Genomic DNA, 14,406 nt, shown 5'->3' with positions numbered 1-14,406 from the left:
CAGATGGGTCCGGAGCCGCTGAGCAGGCATCGGCTTCTGAGGGTGTTTTCAGACCTTCACAGCTTACAATTAAGCCCACTACAGCAGCAAAGGCAACATCAAAAACACCATTAAAGACAGGGAAACAAGTACAGCATTCTCCAGAACAGTCATCCATGCCAAAGAAGCAGATGCTTAAAATGGCCTTAGACCTAATTACTTTAATCAGGGGTTCCCATCCCCCTCCTGACAAAAGGCCTAGGCAAGACACTGATTGTGGATTCCTCTGACCAGGTTTCTATTTCCTCTGACTCCTCTTTTGATCAGGGATATTCTCTCCCCCTCTGAGGATTCTGATGCAGAAGAGTCCATACCTTCAGCCTCTCCGCCTGAGGATTATTCTTTTGGGGAAACCCTGCACACCATGAAGGGAGCATTTCCATAGGGAGACCCAGGATTATTCAGAATCCAAGAAAAGGCTCAGAGACTTCCTTTTATTGCCTCAGCACAGGCCCCTGGCTATCCCCCCCTCTGCTTGATATTGTTGATGTTTTTTCTGAATCCAGTCTGTCTCCTGATTCTTTACTCCCTGCACCAGTCAAGCCAGACAGGTACTACAGAGTCCCTGACTCTCATAAATTTTTTTACAAAAACTCCTCTGCAGACCCAGAAACAATTTCTTAGGATCCAAAAGGGGTTAAGGCTTCCACTGCTAAAAATCCTGTCCCCTCGGATAGGGATTCCAGAGCTCTGGACAGATGTGGGAAAAAGTTTGCACCTCTGCTACTTTAGCTGTAAGAGCTTTAAACTGTCAGTTTCACATGCTTAAATACCAACAGTACCTCATGTCATTGTTAAAACAGAAAATGGTTTCAAATACAGAAGGTCCTGACAGTAAGGAAATGCAGGATTTATTGCATGCAGTTGAACAAGTGGGAAAGCATACTCTGCAGTGTGGTTTTGATTCATTAGAGGCTTCTTGTAGAGCCGCAGTTACAGGCTCTGTTATTCGTAGGCATGCTTGGTTGAAAGAACAAAGTTTACGTGACCATGTTAAAGTAAAATTATTGGATGCTCCATTACAGCATGATACTTTGTTTGGTGTTAAGGCAGAAGAGGTGTTAAAGAAAATGGAGGATAAAGCAAAGTCAATGCAGACAGTGAAAGATTTCTTACAGGTTCAACCACCAAGATTTAGCAGAAACTGGCCTTCAAAAAATTGGTCCTTTCCAGTGTCAGACAGGCCACAAAGAAGCAGATACAGATGCCCAAGAGGCAGATCTCAGCCCCAAGGCTCCTACCGACCTAAACAATGGGGTGCTTCAGTGCCCAAAGGAGGGGAAGACAAATCACAACCTTATTGGAAACAGTCCCAATAACTTCCCTCTGCAAACGCCAAGCACTTAACTTTTGACAGCACCCCTAGGGGGGAAGCTAGCACTTTTCTCAAAAAATTGGCACATGATCACCCAGGACCAATGGGTGCTGAATATTGTTTCTCAGGGTTACAGGTTCCACTTCCACACGCTTCCAAAACCAAAAGGTATGCTAGACCTGCCACAAAACCAATGGGCAGAGGCACAAAAACAGATTGCTGCTCTTATGGACATGGGAGCTATTCAAAAAGTTCCACAGCAAGAACAGGGACAAGGATTTTACTCAAGACTTTTCTTAGTACCCAGAAAGGACAAAGCCTGGAGACCAACACTGGACCTGTCAATCCTAAACACTTTCCTGGATGTTACAAAATTCAAAATGTTAACACTACATCAACTTATGCCCATGCTGGGCAAGAAGGCTTGGCTAGTTACTTTGTACCTCAAGGAGGCATACCTGCATGTCCCAATCAGACAGTCTTGCAGAAGATACCTCAGATTCATAGCAGGCTCAATGCATTACCAATTATCTGCACTGCCCTTTGGTTATCTACTGCACCCAGGGTCTTCACAAAATGCCTGGCACCAGTAATTGCATTTTGCAGACAAAAAGGAATTCAAATATATCCCTACTTGGACGACAGCCTTATTCAATGAGAGAGCAAGGACATTCTTCTAAAGTATCTGGCATTTGTAAAAAGATTGCTGATTTGCCTAGGGTACACAGTAAACAAAAATAAATCAAAACTAGTGCCCTCTCAAAAGGTAATATTCCTGGATGCAAGCTTAAATACAACTGCCCAGACGGCTTATCTCACACCAGACAAACAAAGGCAACTGACTCGTTACTTTCAAATGATGGCAACAAAAACCCAGCTCCCTGCAAGAAAAATTCTGCAGGCCCTGGGCTTCATGGCATCCTGCATTCTACTAATTCCATATGCAAAACTGCATATGAGGAAACTGCAATGGTATCTAAAAAGTGTTTGGACTCAGCATTGTCACAGCCTGGAGACAGGCATAACTTTAATTCCCTGCCTACAACAGAAGTTTCGATGGTGGGCCCAGGCCTGTCACCACAACAAGGGACAGCCTTTCACTTTACCCACAGCCAGGCAGACAATAACAATGGATGCATCAGATTATGCCTGGGGGGGCACATATGGCAGGAAAATGTATTCAGGGCATGTGGCCGAAGGAATAGTTGCATCTTCACGTCAATCAAAAAGAGATGCTAGCTGTACAGAATGCCCAAACACCTTTCAAGGACTTAGTACATCCAGGACAACTATTAGTAAAGACGGACAATACCTCAGTTATGTGGTACATAAGCAAGGGGGCTCACATTCCTACCCCCTATGCAGGCAAGCCATGACTTTGTGGAACACAGCACTGACCTATCAAGTACATCTGCAGGCACAATTCCTGCCAGGAACAAAAAATACACCGGCAGACTAAGCAGAAATCTCAGGGATCCTCACGAATGGAAACTAAATCCACAGGTGTTCAGCATGATAACGAGGAAATGGGGACGCCCAGACATAGATCTTTTTGCCTCCCCTCACAATTACCAAATACAGAAATTCTGCACAAGAACTTATCACTCTCAAGCATGGAAAGTGGATGCTCTATCATTCAGCTGGAAAGGCTTGACAGTCTATGCCTTCCCTCCGATGCCTCCCCTTACCAAGGTACTCCTAAAAGTCAGACAAGAAAGGCCAAAAATTATCCTGATTGTCCCAGACTGGCCACGCCAGCACTGGTACCCAATCCTAAAGTGCTTGTCTCAAGGCCCAGCTTGGCCTCTACCTCAAATTCCTCATCTTCTGACACAACAAAACAATCAGATTCTGCACAGTCAACTCAGAACCTTAAATCTGGCAGCGTGGCAGGTAATGTAGCCACTCAGACTGCACCTCTGTCTAAAGCTGTTATGGATGTTATTTTAGAAGCCAGGAGGCCCAGCACTAGGAAATCTTATGCAGATAAATGGAAGAGATTCTGTGCTTGGAACCAGGCACAAGGGCTCGAGCCACTTGTCCCTAATATACCTCAGATTTTACAATACCTAACTGAGATGCTGGACAAAGGCCTATCTTTCTCATCAATTAACATCCATGCCTCTGCCATTTCAGCTCATTACAATACGGAACCTCCTATTTTTTTCACATCCTCTACTATGACAGTACCTCAGAGGGGCAAAAAATATAAGACCCCCAAGGAGAGCACCCGTACCAACTTGGGATCTCAATTTTGTTTTAGAAAAACTCACACTGCCTCCTTTTGAACCAGCCAGCACAGCTGATCTAAAATTCTTATCATGGAAAACTGCTTTGCTCCTAGCAATAACTTCAGCAAGAAGAGTCTCAGTGTTACAGGCATTAATGTCTGTGGAACCTTTCATCATTTTTCATCAGGACAGGGTCTCTTTTAGGACAAACCCAACTTTCATGCTAAAAGTGGTCTCCAATGTGGCCTTGAACCAAACCATTCATTTACCTACTTTCTACCCAAATCCTCAGAATAAAGGGGAGAGACTTCTGCACTCTTTGGATATACACAGACAGCTACGATTCTACTTGGACAAAACAAAAGCTTTCAGAAAAACTGAGCAACTGTTTGTAGCCTGTGCTGCAGGATCACAAGGAAAGCCCTTTACAAAGCAGACAATTTCAAAATGGATAGGCCACTGCATCCGCTTCTGTTATGCACAACATGGCAAATCAGTGCCTAAGGGCATTAGGCCTCATTCTACCAGAGCAGGAGCTACTTCAGAAGCTTTTCTCAGAGGTGTACCAACCATAGACATTTTAGAAGCTGCAACCTGGAGCTCAGTGCATACTTTCACCAAGCACTACCACTTACCTCTCTACTCTAAATCCAGAGCAGGTTTTGCCACTGCAGTTCTGCAGGGCCTGGTAGCCTCTCCAAATCCAATTTAGACCCAGCCGCCCAACCTCAGCTTTGGGATTCTACCCAAGTGTAATGACTGCAACAGTGAAACATGATGAACATAGTACAGTTGTGTACCTACCATAAATGTAGATGTTCAAGTGTATTCACTGTTGCAGTCCAGGTTACCCACCCACCATCCCCCTTTTCATTGCTGGGACTTTTCTGTACTTCTCAACTCTGTACAACCTATGTGGTGTATTTGCTTGTAGATGAAGGAAATGTTTATAGTAATATATGCATGTTTTTTGGCATAATTTTATCTTTCCAGCCTTCCTATCTGGGGGCACCTGACATCTGGGGCAAGAAAAACTGAAGAAAATGGCATCGGTTGCAACTTTTATACCCCTGGCGCACTGACGTCAGGGAAGAGGCGACAGCAACCGACGCCGGACCAAGACTTTGGAACTCAGGCCGACTGCGGGTCACCTGCCAGCAGGATAACCCACGTGTAATGACTGCAACAGTGAATACACTCTAACATCTACATTTATGGTAGGTACACAACTGTACTTTAAGGGGGTTAAAAGGGATAAAACTTGAGTAGCTTTTCCCTCAGTATCCAGTCTTTTGTTCGTCTAGCTACTATGGCAAGGTAACTAGATTTTAGTTCTTTGGTTCTGACCGTTGACCCATTTGCAGAATAGCACCATTTATGGCATCCTTCCAGTACTCTGGAACTTCACTTCTTAGTTCAGCCATTTGTTTGTCATAGAATCTGGCAACACTCATGCACCGTGCAGTAGGATCCATGAAGTTAAATAATTTGGGCTTTGTGTCTTCCCCCTCCCTGAATTTCCTGAGCTGCTCCTCTCCAATTTGTGTAAGAATTAAACCATCAGTGTCAAATTTTCACTCTGACCTCTTGCCCTCCATCCTGTTCTGGCACTTTCCTTTTCAGGAGACTGAGGCAAATTGTGCAATTCTTCTCCCCTTCTGTCAAGACTTGCGCAGAATGTGAATTTTTGCCATGTCATTGTCTTTTTTGTACTCCCTTTTTTTTCATTCTATTCAGGTCTTTCAACTTCCTTTTCTTCCCCATGTACCTGTTAATCTCTGTAGTCTTGCCTTTTCCTTTCTAGTTTAGTATTTCTCTGTACTGTGCTGTCCTTTTTTGGCTTCTAAAAATGTCCTTTCCTGTGTCTTTGCTGTATTAACTTCCTAGTTGAACCAGTTTTTCTTTTCACCTTCTCTAGCTTTCCTCATTTAGATTTTTTTCTCCACATACCAATTTCCATTGTTGCCTTTTATTTTTGCTCGTTTCTGACAACCAGGCTGTTTTCTGCATCAGTCTTCTCTTTCCCTCTTTCTCCTTTAGCTAATTTTCACAACATCCTGTTTTGTATCCATTCTCTTGCCCTGTACTGGGTATAGGTTGCAAAGTTAAGTCTTTCTGCTGCCATTCTCATTTGTCAGCAGTACACTGGTGTGTTTACATTTGTACAAGTGTGCCTTTATGCATGTCTGAATCTCCTCCATCCTTTGCAGTAGCTAGTGCATTTTCTAGTAGGAGAATGACATATGCCTGATGTAGTTTTTTGGTCTTTTTATTCACTTTTTGAATTTAGATGCTGGCACATACCCATTAAATTCACAGAGACCCCCATAATCACAATATTTTCATCCTTCACAACCTGTTCAATCCATTTGTTCTTTGTCAGCTCTGCTGTTTGTTTGGTGGACAGGAAATTGTATCCAGTTGCTACGATCTCCCCTTTATTTTTAGAGTGTAGAGTATCCTGCTAGGAAATGACTTGTTTTTGAAGTCATACTATGTCTTCTCCTTCACTTTCATCAGTTACCTCTCACTACGTACTGTGCTCTATATAGTTTGTCCCTCTAATCACAAACCTGTCCTTCCATTCCTGTTTCTTCCTTTCTACCTAAAAAATGATGAATTTTCAGATGTTTGTTCTTTCTATATTTCGCCCAGATACGTCATCCCTAAAATGTCTTCATGTCTTTTTCATATTGCAGTATGCAATTAGCTCATTTTGTAAAGGTCTTACATTTGCTAAACATGAATTTCCATCCTATCCTCTCTTCCCTCACTGATTCCTGGTGTTTGTATGTAATCCATCCCTGGACTGTGTCAGTGATCATATGGTAAACCCTAAACTGGTTTTGCAAGTTTATCATCTCAATGTGCTTAAAACAGAAACCTACTGAATCCTTTCTAGTATATTCTTGCAATGTAATATATTCCAACTTTCGGTGTTGTTCAAACACCTAAAGTACAACAAATGTTCTGTGACCATTTGTACATGCTTGTTTTTTTCTTTGAACTGGATGTAGCATCTTAATGTGAAAATCAGGAAAATTATGTTGATGCTGATTTCTTGTCATTCTTTAATGGGGGAGGGGAGAAAATTGCCTCAATAAAAGTAAGTGTGCACACCATATACTAGTTTTGCTATACCTCAACAAGAAAGGACTAACACTGCTATTATTATTATCAACTTGTAATTGGGAACATGAGGCACATTTCATCTTAGCTGATTTAGAGGAAGAGTCATTTTGATGACAGTAAATTTCTTTGCCAGAAAGAATGGATGCTCAAAGTTTTACTGCTGACCCATTTGACTGAAGATGAGTAATGTTTTCTGTGATGTTCACAGTCACTTTCGGCTTATTTTGTTCTAGGTGGCTGCGGACCATTTCTGTAATACTTTTTCTAAATAAACAGGATCTGCTGGCAGAAAAAATATTGGCAGGAAAATCCAAAATTGAAGACTACTTTCCAGAATTTGCTCGCTACACTACACCAGATGATGGTAAGTAAAGTCAACAGTGTTTAAAATATGCTAATGTGGTAAGTTCTGGACATTTGCCTATCTTTTTAAACTTTATTAAGTTGTTGGTGATCCCATCTGCACTCCAGTTTCCTTGGTTAAAGAAAGCAAGACAAATGTTTTCTTCTGTACTAAAGTTCTTTTCATTTTATTTTCTCTCCATCCTCCCACTGGCATTTTGAATTTTGCTTCCCAGCTGACAGTCTTATCACTGCCAGCTAATAGCAAACACCAGTGGATAGCTACTTGTGGCACAGTGTTAGCCCATATTCATATATAGCAGGCAATTTGGATTATTGTGTAGGGATTTCTTAAGCCCCATGAGATTCATAAGCAGCAAACTGGAACTGCTGTTAACATCCTTGTTTTACTACTGCGCAAAATCAGTAACATCATTTCTCTGTTGTTGGCCAGTGGTGATTTTAGGATTAAGCCTTTTATTTGGAGAACTGGATAGTTGCAAAACTTAAACTTTTTAAAAGAGCGGTTTGAAAATTTTTCTTTAGCTAAGTATAACTGATTGTCGTACTGTATACAGAAGAAGACTTAAAACTGTTAATCATAGTTATACGTCTGTTGTACTTGTGTAGAGCTTGTATAATCTTTAGACACCCTAGACAGTTGCAAAACAAACTAATATCAAGAAATTGAGTAGCAAGCTCTCTGAGGTATGAGCATATTACTGTTTGCGACTTCATTTTGCAAAATGCACACATCCTTATAACGTGCATATATGTGAGACTAATACTTGCGTAACAAATGTATTTGTGTAGCAGGATGGTGTCAAAGGTATACCTCTAATATGTGTGTAACTAAAAAGAATGTCTGCAGCAGGGTATCAGAGGTATACCTCTAATACATGTGTAACTGAAAAGTGTGTGTAGCAGGATACAGATTTGTAAATTCTTAAAAATGAAAAATTTCACTACAATGGCTGAAAACTGTATATGTATTTCATAATGCAGTTTGAATTTCTTGCCATATATGCGTACATCAGTATATATTAAGTGAATCCTAGTCCATGTGAATCTTGTGATATGCATACATACTAAACCTTTAAACGTTAATAGTATCAGATGGATAATGTACATTATCAGATTGCTAGTGCAGGTATATATTGATAGAACAAACGGTGTTGTGATAATGCTGGTTCACTTTGTTAGCGCATTTGACTAATGAAAATAAAGGATGTGTTGTGACAGTAAGATACATATAAAAATGTTCAATCTTTTATAAGAACATCAGAAATAGTTGTTAGGGGAACTGCAGTTAGATTTAGAAATGTCTGTATGTATATTTTTACATACACACACATGCAGAGATTTCTGAGCTATAATAACCTATTTGGCAGACTCTTGATTAACATTTGCTTGTTTCAGTATCATTTATTTTGTAAAATGCTTTATGGTAAAGTACTGTAGAAAAAACTTGAGCTGACTTATGATGGACTGGAAGGTCCATTCTCAGTGACAACCTGTGTTGAAAAGATCGTTCATAACACAATCTCCTAAAATGTGTGCAATACACCTGAATTTTAAAAACTTCATTTCATATTTATTTATTGCTCCTACCTCTTACTTTATTTTATACTAAAAAAACTTCAAAATAATTTTATTCATACTTCACCTCAATGTTGATATAATTATTTATATGACAAGTACGTTCAAGGGTTAGACTTGTACCCTATTATCTATCTAATATAGGTTTTATGGAGATGTATTCATTTAGCCCTGGATGTTCTGAAGCATTCAATTTAATTTGCCAACGGGTCTCTTTTTCTAATAATTTCTTCTTTATATTACCTCCCCTAGGATTCACTTGGATAGATAATAGGGTTATGAAAGTTACTACATGCATAAGAAACAAGTATTTTTTAAAATATTATATTTTTAAACATAAGTAGATAGGTTCATATTGAGGGAATCTAGCACTGTGCACTTTAAATTTTGATGATTTTAATGTAATAAGTTTAATTATGTGATTATTTAATTAGGACACGTTAATTGATGAAAGGAGATACTATATAAAAAGGGAAGTATCAATTGTTAAGTGGTTCTGATGAAATCTACGGCAGTAGATGAAAGTGCTTAACCAGATATTGTTTTATGTGATTTTATGTGTATAAATTAGAGAGGAGTTATTCATTGCTACGTGCCAGTGCGATTTTTATTTATACTGGGACTGTTGTTCTGCCTCTAAGGGGCTTTTTTCAGCTTATTTGTTGGACTGACCAGTATTTTTTACTCAGTTATGTGTTGAAAAGATGATTGAATTGCTGTCTCTATTACAAAAATGGGCACTTCTTTAAACCTACTTAGCATGAGGATTAAAGATTTAATTTGGGGGGGGCGTGGTTGAAGTTAACACCAGAACTCATCTTGATTGATTGAGTATTGATGCAGTTGTCTTTTTTAAGGTAACCTTTTGTCCTTCAAGATTTTCTAAGCTATTTGTGTTTGTTTCATTTTCCCAGATTCTACTACAAACTTTGTTTCAGTTAGGGATGCTTGATAGAGTGCTTATGGCATTCAACCCAAGGTGGGACCTGCAGATGGCGAAGTCAGGAAGTTGAAGATCTGTTTGGGTTGGGTGTAGTATGTTCAAGGACTGACATGAGTAGCTGCCCTGACACTGATAGCCCAGGGGGGTGGCTTCATTACAAAAGGAAGCAAGTTTGGTAAATTCCAGTTGCAGTTTGATATTCAAACAGTTTGCTTCATTCAGGAGTTCTTTCCTTGTTGTGTGACCTGTCGTAGAGTGCATGCCAGCAAGTTTTTTAGTAAATTAAAAATTTCAGTACCTTGAGTTAAAGTAAGAAATTGGCCAGTGTATTTAATGATGGTGGTGGTAGACAAAGCCGTGGAGAAAAAAAAGTTTCCTGACTCCCTGCTTTGTGCTCACCTTGATTGGCAGAAATGTCAGCTGCTGTTCTGTGTACAGACTTGCATGATAAAGATGCATTCTCAAATGGTCCTGTTTTTTTTCTGTGCATAACCCAGAAAGAGCAGTCAGCATACTATTCTTAAAAAGTCACTTGTGTAAAGCTTTTTCAGCGGCAGTGATTTCCCTTGAAATTTGAATGCTAACTGTATATAACTGTCTTATTCTTGGTGTTTACTTTCTTGAAAAAAATTCTCGTCTTTAAGAAGTGACTGTGTGTTGCAGGCACTAGGACTACTTTGCATCTGGAACTACTTCTGAGGTTGTTGTGACACTTCCATGATGCAGCTGTGCTTCAGACTTTCCATTTCTTCATTGCTGCACATTGAGTTCATCTCAGAGTTGATTGCTTCATTATTTACTTTGAGTTTCCATTAGTTCGCGTAACACTTTTTCTGTTTGTTAGCGCGGTGATTGTTAGCTCTCTTGTTTTTTTTTCTTCTTCCCCGTTTCAAATTCGCTCAGTTTTTACCCTTGCCAGTGGCATACAGGCTGCACCTTGTACCCTTCCCACCACTAATCTCAGAACACCTCTGTCCATGTTTCAAGATTGTGCCTGTCAGTATTGGATCCTGCCTATAAATGGCCACTCTCATTACCGTTGTCTGCGTAAGTCTACTTTATGTGCCATCTACAGAGGATACAGCATGACCATGCTTCAGATCAATTTCCATTTTCTCCCTCATTTCACATATTTTGTCCTCTGTGTCAGGAGTTTCACTGGTTACCATTAAGTCGCCATTACCAGTAACACCACAGTAGCATCAAAATGTCAAAGGTGTTGCCAAAATTGGTAGATATGGATCAATGTGGTTTTGTGGAGGGGAGGAAAACATTTGACAACACTAATAGAACAGTGATCCAGACAGAAGCACAGTGTAAGAAATACTGCTGCTGGTGATGGGTCTTGATGCAGCGAAAGCATTCAGAGTAAGCTGGGGTTTTAGGAGTAGGACAGTGGAAGCTTTTGCATTCCCTGGTACAGTAATAAGGTTAATTAGGGGACTTCCCATGATAAACCATATACTGATCAACTGCTTAACTTCATGTCTCCCAGTGTGAGAAAAGAAACGACACCCAGTGAATATTGTCAGCTTGAGTATAATTTAGTTACTGGCTAGCAAGTACACTGCATGGATGCCTGCAAAGAAGAAATTGAGAGCCTGAAAGAAGAAAAACTAGAAAAAGTGAGGAGAAAACACCGACCTGGAGGAATCCCTGCATCTGTTCTGAAAAAATCAGTTCAAGCTCTAGCTTTGGTAGAGGACATGATTCTTGTAATATAAGTCAAATGCACTCAGAGTTGGTTAAAATAAAAGAAAAACTGAAGGAGTATATCAACTCAAATAAAAGGCTGTGAAAAAAAAAATGAATGAAGCTTTAAACAGATATTCATATGAGCTGATGAAACTGCAAAAATCAGAGGTTGAAATAAAGAAAAGGCTGGCTGAGTATGAGACTCTTCAAGAAGAGGTTTTTATTTATTACTTTGGTATTTCTTTACTGTTAAAGTCCGATTGGGCCAGAAAGTGCTCCTTTTCAGTGGAGGCTGTGGTAAAAATGCTAGACAGTCACAATCAAAATCAATATATAGATATTTTAAATTACAAAGTATCCTGTAACAGTGCAAAACATAGGAGTGAAAAAAATGTAATGAGAACAGCATAGAGCATATGATCTGTCATCATTTTCATTCGTCCCTCAACCTGTGGGTTTCGGATCCAACTCTGCCACTTTCCAAGGATCCGATGCTCAAGCTCCTCCTCTCCATCCCATAATGCATCCTTCCCCCAGAGTACCTCAGGTCTCATTTGCCACTCAGTGAAGAAGCATTGGGATTGTGTTGCTCCATTGTGAACTTTTGTAAGTCAACCTTGTCATTGTCCTTATCGCTCCTCCATCTCCTCCCACTTCTAATTTCGTCTTAGCTTAGTGTTTTATATATATATATATATATATGTGTGTGTGTGTATGTGTATATATATATATATATATATATATATATATATATATATATATGTATATATATAGCCTACCATGTAGTTTTAAAGTTAATTCTAATTTGGTAGTTTTTTGCATGTTTTCTTCTGTTGGTCTCTCTCTCTTTCTCCATTTTTTCCTTCTTAATTTACCTTGCATCTTTTTGGTGTTCTTGTGGGATGTGTGGCATTTTTAATCTGCGGGCTCTCATGAACCACCACAGTAAGTAGGTTTTGAAGGGCTTACTTCCCCTTCCACTCCCTCTGTACCCTCTACTTCAGGGGCTGAAACCCCCATTAGAGAAAGCACAAGGAAGCCAGGGAACGCCAATTGCATTCCTACTTGCAGCCGCCTAGGAAGGCACTGAAACCCTCAGATCTGAAGATTGTGTTATCCGCTCCCTTGGCTTCCTGTGCTCCCAACTGTATCCACCGAGCCGGGTGTTTTGGCTCAGAGCTCTCCTCCCAAGGAGGCCGCACCCACGCCAGTATCCAGACCACCTTCCACATCCTCCTCCATCAGGTCTACCCGGAGTTTGTCGGAACGTGAGGTGGATAGACTGACACAATTTCTCAAGGTGTATATTCAGATGGGAGTACTGTCGACTTTGTCCCCTTCTGGATCCCTGAGCAGGCATTCCTCCTTTCACCCTATGACCCCTTGTCCGATCAGTCCTCCTGCTTCAGGGTTGTTTGATCTGAGGGGCATGAGACGTCGGATCTGAGAGTAGCTTCCACTTCGAGTCAGATGGTTTCCCTGAAGTACTCGGCTCCGATTGCTTTGGGACTTAGTACTTCTCGGAGCCATAGCTTAGACATAGAGTTCCAGGGGTTTACTTTGACTCTGAGGTATTTGGAGCAGTCGCTTCCCCGCAGAGCCTCAGCATTTTATAGCCTGGCCTCAACTCCCCCCTCGGAGCCGAGGGTGGCAGAGGTTTGGGAGAAGTCTGCTTCGATGGCTTTGACTTTGGAGGGGACGGCTGTTTGAACCTCTCAGCCCATCTGCCTTTGAGGTGGTGGAGAGGGCCCTTGCCCATCCTAGGGTTTTCCTAGTTCTCCCAACAGCCGATCCCATCCCTGCTCCCATGGAGTCTGTCCTTGAGGTCTGTCATCTTCCACTGGGACAGCCGGTGCTACAAAGCCCCCAACCACTTCACACTGTGGAACCCCATTTTTCTTCTGACATCACCCTGGAGTATTCCAGCAAGGAGGTTCCTCGGAAGAAGTGTAAAAAAAGATACCTGGATTCCCTGTAGAAATTCATCACTACAGACACTGTTTTGAGTAAGTGGAAAGGTCCCCCATGTATCCACGGGATGATTTCTCCATTGCTGACATTCTAGAGATCATGCAAGAAGGGTGATGGTCCTACCAAAGCCCTAATTCATAGACATCAGTCCTCTTGGAGTCCTTTGGCACTGGCCTGTCTACATCCTGGGTGTCCTCCCCCCCCCACCCCCAGCAGATCCTCTTAATTGAGCTAGTTTCCAATAGGGCATGGAAGGATCTGGACACCATAGAGCCCATACCCAAAAAGGCTGATAGGATTTTAAGTGCTTTCTTAGACAAACCCTACTGGACTAAAGGAATCCTGGTAGATGCAGAAGCACTCAAAACTGGTAAGGCCAATTTTGGATTTGACATCCCTAAAATCATTAAAGAACTTACTTGAAGTTCAGGTTGGTCATAATCCAATCCATCCTTCCTCTTCTGAAGATGGACAACTTGATGTGCTCAACAGACCACGGCAGCCACCAGAAAGGAGCTAGCTCAGGAGAGCTCCTCTGTCCATCCCCCTAACAGCGGGAGTCTAGGGCTTTGGACAGGTTTGGCAAGAGGGTTTACGCTTCAGTTTTTTCCTATGACCGTTGAACTATTTATCCCATTTTATTAAGCTATAGACGGACCTAATCAAGAACTGTCTAGCTCAGTCCCAGAGTCCTTGTCTGAAGAGGAGCAGAAGATGTTTTCCTCCAGAATGGCTGCTCTTCAGTCATTTTCTAATTCATCCATGAGGCTGATTGCCCATGCGACTGAAGGCACCTTTAGGGCAGCCAGTTTTGGCATTGCCATGAGGTGTCATGCCTGGTTACGGCTGTGTAACTTTGCAGAACCTTTCAAGGCATCATTTTTCAACACACCCTTTGGTTCATCTCTGTTTGCCTGAACAGTTCGTGACACACACCCTCTCAGCAAGGAGGATGGGAAGACCATGTCTGCCATCGGAATCCATTTTTCTACTCCACAGTGATCCTATTCTAGGAGTCCGCATGGAAGGGAAAAAAAAAACTGTGGTTCAGAAAATGTCAAGTTCTTTCCAGGATTCACAGAGAGAGTTTTCCCTAAGAGGCAGAGGGGGAAACTGTCTCAGTAGTAGGTGCCACCTCA

General features: G+C 41.3%; 1 protein-coding gene across 2 annotated transcripts in view; it reads left to right on the top strand.

Moving 5' to 3' along the window:
- The window catches only part of GNAS (GNAS complex locus), a 2,418,861-nt gene that overhangs the window by 2,064,386 nt on the left and 340,069 nt on the right, over positions 1-14,406 (top strand). For both annotated transcript variants that reach the window (XM_044089970.1, XM_044089971.1), the window contains exon 10: positions 6,951-7,081. In XM_044089970.1, the coding sequence (XP_043945905.1) occupies positions 6,951-7,081 (131 nt within the window). The remainder of the gene's footprint in view (positions 1-6,950; positions 7,082-14,406) is intronic.

The sequence above is a fragment of the Protopterus annectens genome, chromosome 12.part0, assembly GCF_019279795.1.
Source record: "Protopterus annectens isolate FY-2018-M chromosome 12.part0, PAN1.0, whole genome shotgun sequence".
NCBI lineage: Eukaryota > Metazoa > Chordata > Ceratodontiformes > Protopteridae > Protopterus > Protopterus annectens.
The sequence above is the reverse complement of the archived record's forward strand: the minus strand, read 5'-3'. Positions and strand labels throughout refer to the sequence as shown.